The 22,043-nt window shown below is 33.0% G+C and overlaps 1 protein-coding gene across 1 annotated transcript; it reads right to left on the reverse strand.

Annotated features, from left to right (window-relative positions):
* Positions 1-3,285: 3,285 nt before the first annotated feature.
* Positions 3,286-21,413, reverse strand: LOC116123223. The gene is made up of 13 exons (XM_031409023.1): positions 21,283-21,413; positions 20,956-21,203; positions 17,390-17,715; positions 17,179-17,271; positions 16,982-17,072; positions 14,496-14,574; positions 10,968-11,065; positions 9,205-9,274; positions 8,743-8,849; positions 4,664-4,780; positions 4,391-4,467; positions 4,215-4,259; positions 3,286-4,123 (listed from the first exon to the last, which is right to left on the reverse strand). The coding sequence occupies exons 2-13, from the start codon at positions 21,169-21,171 to the stop codon at positions 3,613-3,615; spliced, it is 1,830 nt and encodes a 609-aa protein (XP_031264883.1). The 5' UTR covers positions 21,172-21,203; positions 21,283-21,413; the 3' UTR covers positions 3,286-3,612.
* Positions 21,414-22,043: the final 630 nt, after the last annotated feature.

Genomic DNA, 22,043 nt, shown 5'->3' on the forward strand with positions numbered 1-22,043 from the left:
CTAGGTCTGGTCGGGACTGGTCCCATGAGCCTAGGACCAGTCCCATGGGGCTTGGATAATTTTTTTTTTCCCCCTCAATTTTTTTTATAGTTGGGGCAAAACGAAATTTTATAGGGAGTTTTTAGTATTTTTTAGGGGTAAAATTTATAAATTTTTTAGACATGGAATTTTTTTTTTTTTTTTTTAAATAAATTTCGTAAAATTTTTTTTAGCCCTCGTAATTTATATTTATTTTAAAATTAACAGGGGGTTTTATGTAATTTGACTGGGGACTATATTGAAAAAATATAAAATTTTTTGGGTCTAAGCCCGGGCCCTCCTCCTTAAGCTTGGTCCCGTTTTGGGACTAGGCCTCCTAGGTCCGGTCCTCTCAAGGACTAGTCATAGGACCAGATTTTGGAGCTGGGCTTTTTGGCCCAGTCCCAAATGCCAGCTCTAGATGGGTAAAAGAAGATGGTGTTGGTGAATGAAATTTAAAATGTAGATGGTTATTTATGATTTTATTAAAACTGGTCAAGTCACTATATTATAATCCTAGTTAGTAAATTGGTGGTTTATCACGAATAAAATATGAATTCCCATATTTTATAAGCACAGTTAAATTATATGTTCCAATCATATAATTCTAGTATAATTTGATAATTTTCATATAATTCAGCCATATTTTTTAAAATAAAATTTTATTATTTAATGAACCAAAACGACATCGTTTTAATTAAGGTTTTGTCAAAACTCAGATGAAAAAAAATCACTTTTTCTTCTTCGGTTCTCTTCATCTCCTTTTTGGCCCTCTTCCTCTCTTCTTCTTCAACTATTCTTTCTCTTCGTCTCCTTTTTGGCACTCTTCCTCTCTTCTTCTTCAACTATTCTTCTTCAACTATTCTTCAACCACTAAGGCAGTAACCACTCTTCGTCTCTTATTCTTCAACTATTCTTCTCTTGAATGTCCTTTATTTCCTTCTTCAAGTTGATGATTCCCCAGCAACTCTCCGATTGAGCCTGAACAGATTTCTTTGTTGGTGGGTCGATTATATATTTCCACCCTCATTGCCTAATTTTTCGAGAAAGGTCCACATGATTGATTACTGTTTGTACTAATGATTGGACCCAATAATTCAGTTTAGCGTACAACTTAACCAAGTGTTTAAACTTTGTTATGAAGGCGTGATTATATGAAATTGTTATTTTATAATTGTTCTTTTTGGCAGAAGTTCTTGTTGTCCACAATGTGAATGGCGGGACGGGATATACTATGAAGCTGATGATGGTACTAGAATGTGATGTTAATTATTCAAAGAATAAAATGATTATGGATTTATGTCGAGGTTTCATTAAATGAAAACAACAAAAATTTCTTTAATCAAATCTAATATTTAATTATAAGATCAATCCTCATTATTTGTTTGTATTAATGATTGACAAATGACAAATAAAATTGCCTTTTACAATTAATTACCAAACAAATGATATAATTTTTACGAACTAAAATATATATAAATCATACACTTGTAAGAAAAAATTAAAAATAATTAATTTAATAATTATAAAGAGTGTTAAAATCAAGATTGAAATTATCGTTATTTTTTAAAACTTATTATTGATAATATACCATATTAAATCTGTATATATCTGTATCGTATTTTTTTCATATCCAAATTTTATAACTTAATGTTTGAACAACCATACCTTTTTTTTGCTGTACCGTTACTACCGTATTTACTAACTTAGATTATAATAAAGATTCTTACGTGCAAAGAAGGGTAGAGTAACAATCCATTAGCCCCGTATACTTTGGAACATATATTTTCTGGCGATTATTACAATACAAATCAAGGTACCCCCAATCGTTTCATAAACTATTCAATTAGCCCCTAAAATCCTAATACCGTATAACCTTTATTAAAAAATAAAAGAGGGTACAGTGGTAATTTCTCCTGCCTTGTTTTTTCGTCTTTTTCTTACTTTACCTTTCTCCCCCTCCTTTCTTCTCTGTTTTTTTTTTTTTTTTGTTTTCCCCCTTATTTTTCTATTTCTCCTCCACCATCAGGTCCATCACTCTACATCGACAACTCTCCAACCTCGCCAATTTTACATTAGCCAGCATATTAAACAACAAACAGTCGCACCCATTTGTTACAGGATATACGAAACGCCAAAATTTATCTACAAATTCTCTTCTCTCTAAATGATTAACCTCTACACTGATCAGTTCATTACCCAAGAAATATAGATGAATCAGAATAATGCCTCCAACCTCAAATCCCTCTGGTTTTTGCTGGTCATATCTCAAGCCCACGAAGTGTGCCATACTAGCACCAGAACTGTCACTAGCAAAATGGACCGTTTCAAAATCAGCTAAATCGTTTAGCCAATCTTCCAGACTAGTTCCATTAACATGAGAAATAACCCATTTAAGGCCAGTCCATGAATCATCAAAACAAAGACAGACAAGATGCCTTGGGCCTCTTCAGTGATCAACTAAGACTGTAATGATGTTAGCTTCATGAATTTACATAATTATGATAGGTGGAGAAGAATGTAGAAAGTAAAAGGAGACGCCATGAATGGACACAAGAAGAGGGAGTTTTTGTTTGGGGTTTCAGATTTTCAGAGCAAAAAGCCTGGTGGATAGACCTATATCTGGTGAAAAAAAAGAAAAAAAAAAAAAGGGGTCTTTAGATTCGACGTTGTCGTTTAAACATTGAGGGACAATACCAGTTCCCACGAGAGGCAGAAAGAAAGTAGAAAAATAAGGGAAAGAAAGGTAAAAGAAATGAAAAAGAGGGGGAGAAAGGAGAAAAAGGGAAGAAGGAATAAAAAATTACCATTGTAGCCTCGTGTATTTAATAGAGGTTGGATGGTGTTGAGATTGTTGGGGGTAATTGATAAGTTTCTGAAGCGATTGGGGATAACTTGATTAAAATTGCAATAGGTGTCAAAATTGTATTTCCCAAACTGTAGGGGGCTAATTGATTTTTACTCGTAAAGTTATTCAAACGGTCAAAGAGAAATTCACATAGATGGAGAGTAGCAGTGACAGAGGTGGAATGTTGATGGTTTTTTAAAACCGATGACACCCTCGCCAAACCTTGGGTGGCTGTATGTGATTTGGCCTAAAACAAATTTCAAAGATTCGCAAATGCCGAGTATTACAATGTTCAGATCCCATTCTCGAGATGTACTTGTATTTGTTGGATGTTCTACTTCTTTTTATTTCTTTCATGCATGATTACTATCCTAGACCAGAATATATATTCTTGTTATTAACGTTTAAATTAAATTATATAAAAGACAACAAAAAGAATTGTTGAATATAATCAAATAACCACGTCAAAACAAATTACACAAAGATAAACTTACAAGAAATTATCTTAAAAACTTACACATACACCCCATTTCCATCGACTGCCAGTGCCCCAAAGAAACACTTATGACACAAATACAAAAGAATAATATATTACCAACTTATTATTATTTATCTTTTATACACGTGTTAAAAATAGAATAACAAATAGTGTTACTAACATTCCTTAATACTTTTTCTTTTCCCATAATGTTGTCATATTACTCTGGCACTTTTTGTCTTGTCTCTGTATATTTCAATTCTTTAGATTATCTAAGCTCATCAACTCTGTCAATGACATCCAGTACCTTTTCCTTCTCTATACCAAATGAAATTATGGGAAGATGAGAAGGATGCCTCTTTATGGCGACTAATTCCTTATTTCCGCTTTGCAAGGAGTGGCCACTGCTCTTGCTCAGCCTATCATATTTTTTCAACTTTATCCGGTCAAAGTCGTGGCTTTTACTTGTTCCTCGGATTCTTCTTCTTTTACTTACATTCTCTAAGATCTCCTGGTCTTCCGGGGTTAGTAACGGGGAACTGGCGGTCTCATCTTTGGTCTGCTTATTTGCATTTTGCAGGGGTGTCGCAACTGGATACTTGATGGGTGACTTTATGCCACCAACGGTGGCCCCAATCTTAACCCTGTTGACTAGATGGTGAAGCCACAATACTAAATCAAGAATATAGGCTTCTGTTTTCCCCTTGTCAGCATGGTGGAGTGTCTCAATGCGAATCACATCAGTAGTCCCAGCAGCAGACTTCCGGTTGCCATCAGACCTTGTACATCAATAATACACATTCATTTTTCAGTTTTTATGTTTTACTCAAACCCATTTGGAAAAGGATGAAGATGAAAACTGTGACTCACCCTGTATTAGCCCATTCGCCAACCCAGCCGAATCCATGATGGGCTCTGGATTAATTATTTGCAACCAAAAAAGTCAAAATGATGATAAGATGAAGACACAATCAATTGAACAAAGAATATGAATACAACTCATGGGAAAATGGATTAGCTAGTTACAGAAAAGTTGGCCATCTTACTTGGCTGTGTTAGTGGCAATTGGAACAAGCCACTGCAAAGTCTTCTCCATCTCATCTTTGATTTCTGTAACAGTGAGCTGCAGGAAAAGAAGAAAGCCAGAATCATTACTAAATGCAAGGATGACAAAGAAATTCTCTTCAAATAATTATTTGGCAGCTGAAGAAAACAAGCAAAAAAAAGCTCTTCTTAAATCCTCTTTATCTTTATTTTATGCAGTGAAAAATATGCATCCTTTGAAAAGAAAAAGGTTACATTATCAAAACATATCATACCTCGTCTTTGACTGATAAAGATTGTACTTTGTAGCGTAGAGCTGATTTTATGCTTGGTGGTAAACTCTGGTATAAAGCATCTCTTGTATTTGGGGGCATAGAGCTCGATCGTGCAACCTGATACAGCAAACTCATTGAATAAAGAAATCCTGAAGACATAAAAGATACGACAAAGAAATATATATTATATATATATATATATATTATATATATCTTATATATATATTAAAGTAGCTATTTCATTTTTGGGGCATGCATTAACTAAAAGCAGTGCTTGGTATAAGGGACCACCCAAAACAGTCTGACAAATGACCCGATTGAGTTATATAGGAAAAGTTTCAGATTATAGACCCAAAATGACCAATGAATTCAGCCATGGACATAAGCATTCAACAAAGGCAGTCTGAGTCAAACCAACCTCAAATTGTAAATGTTAGACCAAAATGAAATCCTTAACAGTTTCACTTAACTAAACCAATCAACCTCTATTCTATTTTCTCCATCTCTGCCCAAATCGTTTTGATTCCAACACACAATCAAGAAAACCCCAGTCAACATGATCATATGCTTCCCAAAATCAATTTTGAGAACCAAACCCTCTTTTTTTCTGACATTCCTCATGACATCATAAATCTGTATATTACGAACAAAAGCCTACTGCTTTTTAGCAATAGTTTCTTACAACACCCCTCTCAACCTGAAAGACAATAATTTAGTGATCACCGTATATAAACAAGTTAATAAGACAATTTGACCTTAATTTTCAAAGAATCCAGCCTCTTTGAAATAAAGCAAATAGAAGTAGCATTGTGCTTTTTCTTCACCATTCCCTTACTAAAAAAACTCTAGGAAAAATTTCAACAAAGTATCCTTCAAATTATTGTAACAGAAGAAAAAAAAAAATCAATAGAGAACCCATTAAGACAAGGGCATCTGTCCATCCAACACCCGAAGTAGGAATATATTAGATGTATACTGGATATAGAGAGTTGTAGTATTTCATTTATGTATCTTTTTTTAAACCTTAATAGTAATTTGCTTTACAGTAATTCAGAAATATGATTTTTTCTCAATTAAAAATGGATGTTAAATTAATTCTACAAATGCATACATCCTTGATTAATTACAAAAATACTACTTTCATGTAAGATTCGATAAAATTACTATTCAGACAATTCCTATATAAACATCCATATTGCATTAACTAAAACTTGAACACGAAAACTAAAGAGTTAACTTTTGGGTCTCAAGTCAGACTATAATTGAATAACTGCCATTTCGATGTTTAATATACACTGATTGCCAAATATCTCATAAAATTAGTACATAGTTTTAAAACTTTCATCTGAACACAAAATCTCTAATGATTATTTTAATTATTTCAATTCTTAACACTATGCCTATAAGATTGATTTATTTTCTACTCATTTAAGACTTTTGTATTCCATTTTCGAAAAGAAGTTCTCATCCAAATGAAACCCAAGATTTACAAACAAAAAGAATTTGATATTAGTAGAAGTATAATCTGTATCTTGCGTTTTAATTGTTCATAATTTTATTTTGTAAACAATAAAAGGGTCAATATCGCTATCCTCCTTTGATGTTTTCATCAAAATCACACATAATCCTTCTAGTTTTGAAATTCTCTCACCTCCCTTGCCATTACAGAATCTTCATTGGATTTTTTAGCAATAGGGGAGATCCCAAATAATTCTTATCAAAGTTAGAGAGGCCCTAGGTATTTTGATAAAGTCAATCATTAAATTTAAAGATGTCAAAGAGATTTATTTTCAATTTCAAAAGATAGGTGAGGAAAGTTAGAGAGATTTGCCCTCAATATATGATTATCCTTTCCCAATATTTCTATGTTTTATTTAAATGCTTAAGTAGTCCAAAGATTGGGTTGTGAAATTAAACAAAAGATGATCATAATTTTATTATCAGATAACCTTGCAAGATCAATACTTTCTATACAGAGACTTTGTTTCTTACAGAAAAAAAAAAAAAAAAATTAATAAAAAAATTCTAACATAATTTTATTTTTAACATTTTTTAGTTACAAGTAAATAGGAATATAGGTGACACTTATAAGTAAATATATTCTAAATACTAGTGGCTATTTTCAATTTTCAATTCCTATTTTCTTGTTTTCTCTCCTCATAAAATGCAAAATACTTGATAGGCATATGCTTTGATTTTCTATTTTCAAAAAATGCAAATCTTATTTTTTGTGTTCACGACAAAAACATAAGATATGGTGAATTTTTTTTATCTTTTTCTGCATTTTCTAGATTAGTGATGTTGGAAGAATAAGAAAAATCTATAGTTATTTTAGTCTTTGTTTTAATTATCTTAGGGATTGAGTTGTCAAGAGTGTTTTTATAGTTTTATCATTTGTGATTGTTTTAGATGTTTATTTCATATTTGATTAGCATTAGGATCCTGTTTCAAAGTCTATAAATAAAGACTTCTATTATTATTGTTGACAAACCTTGAATGATTAATAAAATGTTGTTTTCAAGAATCCTATTCTGTTCTTCTAGTTTCTTCCCTTCTATTTCTCTAATTTTTCTATATTCCTATCTATTTCTCCATAATTCTTTTACATTCTCTATTTTTGTATTCCCTATTTAATTTTTCTATCATTATTGTTGACAGACTTTGATTGAGTAATAACATATTGTTTTCCTGAATATTTGCCTAGTTCTTCTTTAGTTTCTTCCCTTTTCTTTCTTTGATCTTTCCATAAGGCTATCTACTTCTCTATCAATCCTTGTATCTTGTCTAATTCTATATTCTCTAAGTAATTCTTATTCTACTGCATCAATCTGTTAGCCCAAAGCAAAAAACACTTTCGAGTTGTTTTATTTTTTATTAATTCTTTTAAGTAATTCTAATTTGATTTGCAAAAATTTTTAAGAATATTAATATAGTATTTAAGAATTATAAGTTGAGAACATTTTTTTTTTTTTTTTTTTTTTTAACAGAAACACTATTGAACGTGTTTTATTTTTTTCATATTCAGAATGTTCTTCTAAAAATTACACAACAAACACATTCCTAGATAACTAAAAATCCAAAATTCAATTTCTGGTTCTCATTTTTGGCATTTCATTTTGTCAAACAGAAAATGAAATATAACAGCCCCTTTGTTTTCTGATGTATTCAATTTTAAACATAAACTTAAGATTTATATTCAAACATTATGAAAATAGAACAGCATATTATTCGGACTTATCTATTAATACTTACTCATACTTGTCGAGCTCAGGTCTGTTTAGAGTTCAAGCAAAAAACAAAAACTACCTAACTCTAAAGTACTTATGACAAGATTTTCGAAGATTGTGCAGTGCAGGTCTCAAATTCATGGGAGGCATGGGGTTCCACGAATAGAAATACTAAATTACTACCAGAGAGATTCTTGTCCATGGCTGCACCAATGTGAATGTGTGCCCACATGAAACACCATAGTATAGCATCAACTAAAACTACATAAATACTGAACAGTGATATAAAAGGTTCTCTAGTTGCTGATGTGCAGCAACTAGAAAGAACATTTTGCAAATTGAAGGATATTAAAGAACATTTTGCAAATTGAAGGATATTATTACACATTGCAGTATCTCAAATTTGATTCAGTTATAATCTTAAACTTCCATAATTTCTGCATGATATGCAATCAAACACCTTTCTACAATTTCTTTTCCTTTATTTCTGTTTCAGAATAAATCAGTGACTCCAACAAACTTTTTGCACAGATAGTGCTGATGGAATTATTCCACCAATGAGGTTATATTATGTGTTTACAACGAACAAAACTTATTTGTCAACAATAGGAGAGCTTTTGTTTGTGGTTGTTTCAGAAATCAACCAAAAAAATATAGTTCATTTTTCTATAGGTTTTATTGTCTTTTGGCTCCAATTGTGCCAGAACTTATCCTAGTAAAACTATAGAATATCATCAGTTTAAGAGTGAAAAATACCTCACACTACTAACAGACACTATAAAATGTCATAATGAAGGTTCAGCAAAATAGCCAATAAAACAACATGCCAAAAAAATGGGAAGAATAACTTACAAGAGTATCAATTTGCATAACTATATTCGCATAATGCAAAGCAAGGCCAGCAGGTCCCAGTCTTTGATGTATGTTTATAGATCCTTTAAATGGACTATGATCAGCATCTGCAGGACACCAGTAGAAATCAAAATCTTTGAACTTACATTTAATCAAGGATCATTACGTTTGAATAAACTCTGAGGGTAGATAACAAAAAGTATAATATATAGAAAAACAACCCGAACAAGAAGTATACAATGTTTATTGTGATTATGAAAGGTATGACAAGAAAATATCAATGGAAGAACGACCACAGAATGAATATAAATCCATACCTTCCCCTCCCCTACCCCCCACCACCCCCAAGAAAAAACAAAAAAAAAAAAAAAACACTAACATAAAACCTTGAGCAGAAACAAAATACAAATACTCAATCTAGATAACACAACTGCCAGTATCCATGAGCTATAATATACGTACCAGTACTGCCAAAGGCATTGTGCATCTCAAGAAGTAAGAAATGGACAATATCTACAAGCTTCTCCATCACCTGAAATCCAAAATGACATGTTGAAATATTAGAATCGTTTAATTATTTTTATGTTTGCATTGNATTGTGCAGTGCAGGTCTCAAATTCATGGGAGGCATGGGGTTCCACGAATAGAAATACTAAATTACTACCAGAGAGATTCTTGTCCATGGCTGCACCAATGTGAATGTGTGCCCACATGAAACACCATAGTATAGCATCAACTAAAACTACATAAATACTGAACAGTGATATAAAAGGTTCTCTAGTTGCTGATGTGCAGCAACTAGAAAGAACATTTTGCAAATTGAAGGATATTAAAGAACATTTTGCAAATTGAAGGATATTATTACACATTGCAGTATCTCAAATTTGATTCAGTTATAATCTTAAACTTCCATAATTTCTGCATGATATGCAATCAAACACCTTTCTACAATTTCTTTTCCTTTATTTCTGTTTCAGAATAAATCAGTGACTCCAACAAACTTTTTGCACAGATAGTGCTGATGGAATTATTCCACCAATGAGGTTATATTATGTGTTTACAACGAACAAAACTTATTTGTCAACAATAGGAGAGCTTTTGTTTGTGGTTGTTTCAGAAATCAACCAAAAAAATATAGTTCATTTTTCTATAGGTTTTATTGTCTTTTGGCTCCAATTGTGCCAGAACTTATCCTAGTAAAACTATAGAATATCATCAGTTTAAGAGTGAAAAATACCTCACACTACTAACAGACACTATAAAATGTCATAATGAAGGTTCAGCAAAATAGCCAATAAAACAACATGCCAAAAAAATGGGAAGAATAACTTACAAGAGTATCAATTTGCATAACTATATTCGCATAATGCAAAGCAAGGCCAGCAGGTCCCAGTCTTTGATGTATGTTTATAGATCCTTTAAATGGACTATGATCAGCATCTGCAGGACACCAGTAGAAATCAAAATCTTTGAACTTACATTTAATCAAGGATCATTACGTTTGAATAAACTCTGAGGGTAGATAACAAAAAGTATAATATATAGAAAAACAACCCGAACAAGAAGTATACAATGTTTACTGTGATTATGAAAGGTATGACAAGAAAATATCAATGGAAGAACGACCACAGAATGAATATAAATCCATACCTTCCCCTCCCCTACCCCCCACCACCCCCAAGAAAAAACAAAAAAAAAAAAAAAACACTAACATAAAACCTTGAGCAGAAACAAAATACAAATACTCAATCTAAATAATACAACTGCCAGTATCCATGAGCTATAATATACATACCAGAACTGCCAAAGGCAATGTGCATCTCAAGAAGTAAGAAATGGACAATATCTACAAGCTTCTCCATCACCTGAAATCCAAAATGACATGTTGAAATATTAGAATCGTTTAATTATTTTTATGTTTGCATTGACATTTTGGTATTTATAAATAACACATTATTAATTAACACATGGACACCTTCCACAAAATTATAGTAAGAAGACATCATTGATCAGAAATTTCTTCCTTTAGTATGAACTTCAGTGAGTACAGAACACTAACATTAAGGATCAAAAGATTATAAATAGAAGCACACACATGCACATGAAAAGTTTGAAGAGAGAATACACTGATGTAGCAATTAAAAAGGTTGTAGGCCAAGGATGAGGTTATCAACAATAAATATATCACATCAAAATTTCCAAAGTAAAGCAGTTTCTACAGCTACCTCTTCCAGATTTCTCGACCAAAGAGACTTTTTCTTTAAACTTTTCACTAGCTTTCTTTGGCTCTTTAATTCTGCCCCCCATATTGCAAAGTTGTCCCCTACATGTCAAAGAGCAAACAAGCCCTAAGATAAATGTATTCAAGAGAAAAAATTATGATTCGATTATAATTTAGTAACCATTGAAAGAAATGTTCAACTATCTACAAAAAAAGAGCAAAAACAAATTATATAATTTTTATTTATTATTTACAGACTACTTTTGACATCTTAAATTACAACCCATGTAGAATATGCTGCAAGTCAAGTATGTCAAATCTCCAACCACATGGTCCATATAAAACAGTTAAAACAAAGGGGTAAATTTTGTTCTTCCTCCCCCAAGGTAAAGGCCTAACAAACAAAAGTAACAATTCATTAATTCTAAGGATATAGTCAATCACCCATCAATTCTAGGTTAATTAAGAATAATTGTATGAAATCAAAACTTACCTTTATCAAAGGGTTCACTTCCAATATAAAGGCCATCATTGTACATTCCAAGTACATTCTTAATTCAAAATGATTGGTTCTCTTTGTGTTTTCTTCTTTATCTAATTAACTGTTCTTTTTTTGTTATATACTAAATACCATTTTTTTGTCATTTCAAAGAACTTAATGGAAATACTCATTTTTCATTGCTTACTTTCAAAATGTTGTCTTCTATAAATGACACAGAACACATTCTCAAATCTTATACATAATTCAAATTCTTATTTCATTTCTGAATTCATTTTTTCTGAAAATATTTCTTAAAACAATATCAACAGCCCCCTTAACTCTTCAGGGATATTCTCCTGCAAATCATACAACTGGTTATTGGTAATCAACATTCTTGTCCCTTTCAAGAGCCGGGATAATTAGGAGGAAATAATCCCTTTTAAGGTTTTAACTTCTGCTTGATCCTTTGCCCAAGATAGAATAAATGTCAGTAACATGTACAAAGACACAGTTTTAATATCTACTTGCCCCTTTCTAGGTGTGCCAAATGAAAAAGGAATCAGGAAGGTGCATATCAGTGCTAAAAGACCGGCGAAAATTTCTAAAGGAAACAAATAAAGTCTGCTTCAGGCCCCGTGCAACTTTTTTCTTTTTCTTTTATTTATTTTATTTTATCTTTCGAGAGTGGGAATTTTATAGATTATGTAAAGGTGAAAATGTCGAAGTTATGCAGAAGGTGCACTAGCCAATTTTTGGGTGGTTTCACAACAAAAATATTTAAAAAATCATCACAGGATATTTGAAAAACCTTGTGATACAGACTACAATTATAGGCACCCATGCTTGTTCCAAAAGATTTTTGAGATACTTCATCCTTTTTAATCATCTTGATTGGAAGGGCCTTAGGATAACATTCTGTAATCTCAATTTGTTAACTGTTTGGTATGATTTAATTTTTTAATCAAAAGTTTAAAGGTTGTTCAGTATACCAAGTAAAGATCACTTTTGTAATCCTTCTGGATGTCCCAAGATTCGAATCGATAGTACTGAAAGATTTATTTAAACATGCATGTAAAAATGAATAACAAAACACCTTTTTGAGTGCCACCTGAATTATCCTCCTCCTGACGCTTACGCTGATAGTCTTGTTCAAATCTATCCAAAACTTGTAATTCATGGTACAGTTCCTGGAAACCCAAGAAAATTAACACATTTTATTCAACTGGACAAAATCAATATGAATCAACACTGGCATTGAAAATTCAAAACATAAAATAGCTTTAATTTATGATTGCTTCTAACAATTGTTTTACAAGCAGAAACTATAGACTCAGAAAGATGTAAAGCAGATTCCTTGAATTGAACCTTGATTTGTATAGTCTTTGAATATTAGAGGAAAAAGAAAGCAAACTTGTAGAGTCCCACAAAAAGGGGTATGTCTATAACCGTGTAATACGCACATAATTGTACGATAACAGACGTAAAAAATAACAGGCATTTTTTTAAAGTTCTTTTACTTTCTTCTCCTACAAATAACAAAAAGGTGCTTTCTTTTTTGTCCCCAGAAAATAATAGTCGAACTCAAGCCCAACTTATCTTTCTCCTTTTACATTCAAAGGGTCAAAAGAATTCTTTGAGGGCTCACTATCTATGGATCCATAATCTATATCTTCCAAAGGATTGCTAGTACAAATGACGGAATTCCAAAGGCAGTAGCCGCTTCTTAATTATCAAAAAATATTAACAGATATGGTGATTGTATCACTCAATCCGATGATTGTTAGGACTTCTGCCCTAAAGCTACCAATGTCAAACACTATATTCATCGGTGATATTCAAATGATTTAATTTTAATTGATTACTTGTTTAGCATAAGGATGAACCCATAAGTTACATCTTATATGATCGTATTGCATGAGACTTCATACACTGATGATATGAAAATCAGCTCCGTGTAGCTTATCGTTGCGTTCAAAATCAGAGATTATGTATCCAATTCATTACTAAGACTGCAAAATATCAATCTTCACATGCTACAAAGTGACTGACGTGGTTCTTCAAAAAAGCGATTTTTATTGATGTCAATGCATTTCAAATAACTTTTTTTTTTCGTAGAAACAAAAGGTTGTAAAAAAAAAATGATACAGAGGTGGACCAAGTGAAGCAGACAAGAAAAAAAATATCACTAAAGCTACAAAAACTATGCAAACATATATGACTGGATACTAGATATTGATGACTAACAAGTGAATGCAGACAAATAGTCCGAGAANCCCTTTAACTCTTCACGGATATTCTCCTGCAAATCATACAACTGGTTATTGGTAATCAACATTCTTGTCCCTTTCAAGAGCCTGGATAATTAGGAGGAAATAATCCCTTTTAAAGTTTTAACTTCTGCTTGATCCTTCGCCCAAGATAGAATAAATGTCAGTAACATGTACAAAGACACAGTTTTAATATCTACTTGCCCCTTTCTAGGTGTGCCAAATGAAAAAGGAATCAGGAAGGTGCATATCAGTGCTAAAAGACCGGCGAAAATTTCTAAAGGAAACAAATAAAGTCTGCTTCAGGCCCCGTGCAACTTTTTTCTTTTTCTTTTATTTATTTTATTTTATCTTTCGAGAGTGGGAATTTTATAGATTATGTAAAGGTGAAAATGTCGAAGTTATGCAGAAGGTGCACTAGCCAATTTTTGGGTGGTTTCACAACAAAAATATTTAAAAAATCATCACAGGATATTTGAAAAACCTTGTGATACAGACTACAATTATAGGCACCCATGCTTGTTCCAAAAGATTTTTGAGATACTTCATCCTTTTTAATCATCTTGATTGGAAGGGCCTTGGGATAACATTCTGTAATCTCAATTTGTTAACTGTTCGGTATGATTTAATTTTTTAATCAAAAGTTTAAAGGTTGTTCAGTATACCAAGTAAAGATCACTTTTGTAATCCTTCTGGATGTCCCAAGATTCGAATCGATAGTACTGAAAGATTTATTTAAACATGCATGTAAAAATGAATAACAAAACACCTTTTTGAGTGCCACCTGAATTATCCTCCTCCTGACGCTTACGCTGATAGTCTTGTTCAAATCTATCCAAAACTTGTAATTCATGGTACAGTTCCTGGAAACCCAAGAAAATTAACACATTTTATTCAACTGGACAAAATCAATATGAATCAACACTGGCATTGAAAATTCAAAACATAAAATAGCTTTAATTTATGATTGCTTCTAACAATTGTTTTACAAGCAGAAACTATAGACTCAGAAAGATGTAAAGCAGATTCCTTGAATTGAACCTTGATTTGTATAGTCTTTGAATATTAGAGGAAAAAGAAAGCAAACTTGTAGAGTCCCACAAAAAGGGGTATGTCTATAACCGTGTAATACGCACATAATTGTACGATAACAGACGTAAAAAATAACAGGCATTTTTTTAAAGTTCTTTTACTTTCTTCTCCTACAAATAACAAAAAGGTGCTTTCTTTTTTGTCCCCAGAAAATAATAGTCGAACTCAAGCCCAACTTATCTTTCTCCTTTTACATTCAAAGGGTCAAAAGAATTCTTTGAGGGCTCACTATCTATGGATCCATAATCTATATCTTCCAAAGGATTGCTAGTACAAATGACGGAATTCCAAAGGCAGTAGCCGCTTCTTAATTATCAAAAAATATTAACAGATATGGTGATTGTATCACTCAATCCGATGATTGTTAGGACTTCTGCCCTAAAGCTACCAATGTCAAACACTATATTCATCGGTGATATTCAAATGATTTAATTTTAATTGATTACTTGTTTAGCATAAGGATGAACCCATAAGTTACATCTTATATGATCGTATTGCATGAGACTTCATACACTGATGATATGAAAATCAGCTCCGTGTAGCTTATCGTTGTGTTCAAAATCAGAGATTATGTATCCAATTCATTACTAAGACTGCAAAATATCAATCTTCACATGCTACAAAGTGACTGACGTGGTTCTTCAAAAAAGCGATTTTTATTGATGTCAATGCATTTCAAATAACTTTTTTTTTTCGTAGAAACAAAAGGTTGTAAAAAAAAATGATACAGAGGTGGACCAAGTGAAGCAGACAAGAAAAAAAATACCACTGAAGCTACAAAAACTATGCAAACATATATGACTGGATACTAGATATTGATGACTAACAAGTGAATGCAGACAAATAGTCCGAGAAAACATCCTGAGGAAACTAGTTATATAATAACTTCTTCCCAGTTGCCTTCAAAAATATGATCATGTCTTTCTTGCCAAATCACCTACTAATATTGACAATTCAAATCATATTATTTTTCAGATATACATTTCTCACTCGGTCCTCAAATAAACCAAAGTAGCAATCCTCAATATTAGTTACTTTTAAGTTATAATGAATGAGATTTTCTGTGATCTATACTTCCAAAGTCCGGATGATTAATTGTTGGTGCTAGATAAGATACCTTCGTATGTAATCTACAAGACCTCATTAAAGATGATGTTGGCCATTAAGCTAATTTGTAGAATTGTGATTATGGTTGACAAAAGTAGTAGTTACCATATTTAATCAGGTTGACAATACACTAAACTAGATTGGATAACGAGCAAGTAATATAGGGCATTTTGCAATTTATTTGGGTTTGCTATTTAATATAATTTACTTGAGGTCCTAAAATGCAATTGTAATTCTATAGTGGAGCAAATACAATTAATAGAAAGTCAAAGCCAATTATAATATATTTTGGGCTTTCATTTCTAATTGAGGCTAGAATTTTATAAATTATATGGTCACTATTCAAACTATATATAAACATCTCCTTAAAGGGTTTTGGGAGATACTTAATATATCTATGGCGTAACCATATTCTTTTGTAGGTTGAAGGTACAAGCACCAAATATCTCATGAAATAGAAGATTTTGTAGCTGTTTTAGGAATTATAGTCTTAGAACATTAAAGACTAAGTAGTTCTCAGTTCACAGTCCAAGTTCTTAAACAAGCTAAAGGTTGACCTTTTGCATGATTCCACATTCAAAACCAACGACAATCATAATACTATCTATTTCAAATTCTTACAAAGACATAGACAAATAGTTAATTATAAAAACAAATAGCACAAATAAGGAGAAAAGAAGTTTCCTTAGAAAAAATAATTTTCAAATTTCTAACATGGAAATCCCTAAAACAAATTATAATCATTACTTCCTAATTCAAATAAAACTGAACTAGTTTGATTCAGCGGAGTTTTAGGGAAAAATGAAATGTAGAGGTATTTATAGACGAAATTTATCGGGATCTTGGATATAGAAGGATCCAAACTTTCAATTTTCTCCATAGCATTCCAAATCACAAGCCTATGATTCATGTTTTCTCCTATTAAGTGGTGTAGCCCATGTATGTATCAAAAATGATAGTTTAAGGTTATTTCAGTTACCCACCCACCCAACTGGTTGGGAGTGCAAAAAGTTCTTTCCATCAAGCAATTAAAATTGTTTAATATCTAAGTAAACAACTGGTGATACTCACAGCTGTATTCTGAACCAAAGTCATCAATTGCTCCATCACCAACTCTGCCTCTTCCTGTAGTTGGGTTTGTGGGATGAGCTCTCGGCTAATTCTGGAAAACAAAAGAAAAGACAATTAATAATAAGCATGATAAATGCACATGACATAATATTTGCAGTAAACTAAAATGCCAAACCCAAGAGTTTAATCAATATTACTTCTCAAAATAACGGTTCAAGTTGTGCCACTGAGGATCTTTAGTACGATTTCCAAAACGAACCACTTCTCCAGTAAAAATTTTCAACTCTTCCCTGTGCACATAAGTCAATAAAGTAATGTCTCCAAAAGAAACAGGAAGGTAATAAGCAATCAAAACAAGTTCATCAATAGAATAAAGCAGTTATCATGCCTATGTTACACAATTTTCACCTCTTGTCAGCAGCAACAATGTTCAGGAGTTCCTCCATATCTTTTGACACTAGATTTTGTACACCTTTTGAAAGAAGCACCACTTCTTTCAACTCCCTTATACTGCTTTTAGAAAGAGATTGCATAAGATTGGATCCTTTAACAATTGTATTTGCAACCTCAAAAGCTAATATCGTGAGTTCATTGCTTTTAGTTCCCACTCCAGAAAGAAATCCACTCTGAGGGTTCAAATTGGTCATGCTGCTCCCAAGCGTATCTAGGACATTCATTGCCTTTCCTAGTCCAACAGTACCAGCTCTTCCTAAACGGGAACTCACCTCTGAAACCTGCAGCATTAGAGAACTTTGTCATTCCTTTGTATATGCTATAAAAAGGTGAAGCAACAAAGTTTTAACTATGATTATGCTCAAAATTGAACTTCCTATTAAAAAATAAATAAATAATCAACATTTTCTTAAGTTCTAGTTTCTTTTTAATGACTTCGTAGTTAAATTTTTATGAAAATTATTATTTTTGTGATTTTGACTTTCCTCTGAAACCCAAGCATGCAGGACACTTTCTCTCTTGTACAAGCGACTTACATAACCCTACACAAGCAAATGTGTGTGTGGCTATGTCCAACAAATTGAAGAAGGATCTGTAAAGCAATGAACAAGCTATCCAAAGTGAATCTGTAGAAAGATTAGGCAGGACAGCTGAAAAATCAAAAACTCTAAATGTAGAGCTCAAAAATAAGAAAATCTAACATTATAAGAGTCCATGAATCAACAAAAGCACTACATGACCTTGATCAATTCAATACTACCATCAAGTTGCAAGGCAGGAAAAAAACAAAATAAACAGTTATATTCTGTAATACAGAAAACACAAGTTCAAATAGAATCCCAAAACTTAACTTTGTTCCATAATGATTAACCATCCTCCACTCTTTCATCTTCAAAATTTCTTGTATTTCATACAATCAAGTAATGAGTAATACCATGAATAAACCAAAAGGAATTTAGCTTTCCTATTTCCTGCAAGAGTTTGAGGTCCTACCAAAAAGGAAAGAACAACATGAAAAAGGTTTCTACCTGCCAGAGTTAAAGGTAAAACTTATATTCGTTCACAAGTACTAGCGCAAGTACTAGGCAACAGGAATAAGGGTGTAAGCCAAGCCAAGCCAAGCTCAAGCTTGAGCAGCTCGCCTGCTAAGTTAAGCCAGCCTGCTAAGTTAAGCCAAGTTCAAGCTCCTTGATACTCGGCTCGACCAGCTTCAAGCTTCAGTGAGCTCGAGGGGGTATATGCTAGTTTTGCAACTATTAGGGGTTTCTCTGCAATTTACCAGTTTTTAAAAATGACAAACACACCCCTGTTGACAACTACAGGTTTGAGATCTATCAATGACACCCCTGCCGACTAGATAGAATTCAGGTGTCAGGGGCGGGAACTGGGCAGGCAGCTGATTTCAGACTTTAGGGCTTGGGCTGCCGTCAAACCTTTCAAGGCTAGAGCCTATTCTATTTTTTTTTTTTTAAATAACATGTTGAAATCTAGTAATTGCATAATAAATTATTGATTCATTCTCTTTTCTTTTTAATACAATGTTGATAAAAAGCTTTTGAAATACTCCTTTCAATCTTTTTTCTTTTCTATTTCATTATGGACTGCCTCTTATCTCTTTCCCTTCTCCTGGGCCAAAAAGATTAGACCGACTTTTGGATAACAGCGAGCTGATCTGCCGAGTGTCAAGTGCCGACTTGCTGAGTGCCAACTACCAACACTTGCAGGTTTAGGATCTGACAAACACACCCCTGCCTCTTCAACTTCACAGCGGTGACACAAGCACAGCAGGCAATCAAACCAGTGGCAAGGGCAAAAACAACCAAAACGAGTGCCGAAACGGGCGATTATTCCACAAAAACCAACCAGTTCGAGTCCCCGCCTGGGATCTACTGATCTAACAAACAAACCACAAGCAAAAACCACAAAACTCGTCCAAAAAACCACAAAACTGAAACCGTTGAAGCCGTCGCCTGGAGGGCACGGTTTGAAGGAACCCACCAACAACGGGAAATGTCAGAATCTATTCGAGCTTCGGCCGAGCTCAAGCTAGCAAGCTCGCCTTCTCTATGTCGAGCTCGAGCTCGAGCTTGAGCTTGACACTGTAGCAGCCAAGCCAAGCTCGGACAGCCCAATACCCGACTCATATACACCCCTAGGCAGAACACTGTTAAACAGGGTGATTCAAGCTCTCTGACTTCTCGTTAATGCATCAGTTAGGAAATAGGGACATGTTTGGTCTTCTTTTTTTTATCACACCATTGGTACTAGCTTTCCTATAAGCTATTTCAAAAAGGGGAATCTAAGGATCTTCTACCAAAGTATTAAAGAGAGACTTAGTACAGCAATGAAAAATATTCTCAAGGATCCAATGTACTGTATCCTCGCTCATCTAATCAATAGTAACACCTTTAATAAGGGCAGCAGGTCTGCACAATTGACTTGCCTTCAACACCATTGTGTCCCCTCTGCAAATGCCATATTAGACCACTTTTGAAGTATACTAATTTTACCAGAACTATTTTAACAATTTCTCTAACACATTACGACATCATATTCTACAATACTCAACAAGAGAAAACAAGAGGATTCCATATCCCAAGACTTTCAAACATAAGCCATGCAAGTTCTCAAACTTTAAAATCCTTTTAAATTAAAAAATTTAGGACACACCAAAAGGATAATCTTAGTGCCTCTGACTAGCTGTAATCCATTTTTTCTTAAATGTTATGTTCCCTCCATGAGAAACCATCTTTGAAGGTCTTGTGCTATCTCCAAATAAAATCTTAAAAGAAACTGATTAAACATTTTTGCACATCAGAACCTTATGTCAAAATCTCCATTCTTCATAATGCCCAACTTGTATTACTTTTATTCTACACAGAGTTCACCTAATAACCTGGCCGGAATTTTGTAGATCTTGTATCTTTTATGATAACATATGCACAAAACTACAAACTAATTGCATACAAGTAAATCAATTCCAAAACTAAAATGATTAATTTGTAACTACCACTTGCCATAAACCACAGCTAAAAACCTTCCTACCATGTCATTCCAATCAAATGCACAGCTAGAACATTTCTTTTAAGACTCTATCCCACATTCCATACAACAATTCTAAATCAATTTCTCACAACACCAACAGATTTTTGGCATGAACATAGACTGAAATTATTAATTATAACTAATGTGAATCACAAACACATTGAGACCCAACCGTTGCTTCCGCAATGACCACCAAGGTATAAGTCTACCATAAATAGATATATCAAGTCATCCACCCCTGAACTCAATAAATGTGTGAATGCATCATTTTTTTTACATTAATCCCAACAACCAACCTGAGTGGTGGTTTATAAAATAGTTAAGGTTAAACTAGACGACCGGCTTATAGAATACTCTATAAGCCAAGGCAACAAAAGCCATGTAGAACAAAAACTTTACTTGCAGATAAACTATAAATACTAATAAAAACAAATTCAAGATTGTGTCCATAGTGAGTAAGAAATAAATGGGAAAACCTTAGCGACAGCTGCCTGAGTAGACCTGACCGATCTAGATTTCAGAGTAAACCGCGGAATTCCGTCATAAAAATCATCAGGATTGAGCTCCGATTCAGGCTTCTCCATCTTCTGAAAAACTGGTTCTTCCAATGGCGCATTTGATTTGTAAGGATTAACACTAACTTGAACCTTTGACTTCGGAAGTCCATTATTCTTGGAACAAAGACCTCCCATTGTTTCTCGATTTGTGTTTTCAGACAATCATGCTGAGAAAAATGAAAAATTAGTAAAAAGAAAGAAATTGAAAAAAAATCAGAAACTAATAATAAGAAGGAGACGACTTACAAAGGATCTCGAATGAAGAGGTCAGAGAGAAAGAGAAGTGAAAGTCTAAAGAAATGGCAATAGCTGCCCCCTCCCCGCCAAAAACAGTATTATTATTAATAATATTAAATAAATAAAAAATCAAGTGCATATTTTTCTTCGAGAAGACGCGCAGAGTGGTAGGAACAGGCGTCTATTATCAGACTACCGTCTTAGACTTGGGAGGGGAACTAGTCAAATTTTCAACCATCCTTCTCTGACTTTATTATTGTTCTTGTAACGTTGTTTGGTCAATCTTTTCACTCCCCTAAACTTTTAAAAACTGACTTACATAATCCGCTTCTGCTTTTAAATAAGTGGAAATCGACCACATTGTTCACTGCGGTGGGTATATCAGACATTCCTTCGCCGATTGAAACCTCTTTTAATTTTTTTCTGTTCATAGATTTTATATTTAATTCCTGAAAATCAAATCTTAACGAATCAATTCCTAAAACCATATCTCTACAAAAATCAATTCATTAAAACCAAATGAAATATGATATCCATTCTTCGCAGCACCACTACTAACACATTATGAAATCAAATCAAACAAATTTCGATGACACTTTATGGTGATGGAGAAGAGAAAAAAAATTAAGGGTTTTGCATGGGTTCATTATTTGGTGGTTTTGGGTAAAGATTCGGAGAAATTACATCAAATAGCACTATTTTTATGGGTGGAGTGGAGAAGTTGTACTTTTTTTAAAAGTTTCTTATAAAGAATAAAGAATATAGTTTAA

This window comes from Pistacia vera, unplaced genomic scaffold, assembly GCF_008641045.1.
Source record: "Pistacia vera cultivar Batoury unplaced genomic scaffold, PisVer_v2 Contig140, whole genome shotgun sequence".
Taxonomy (NCBI): Eukaryota; Viridiplantae; Streptophyta; class Magnoliopsida; order Sapindales; family Anacardiaceae; genus Pistacia; species Pistacia vera.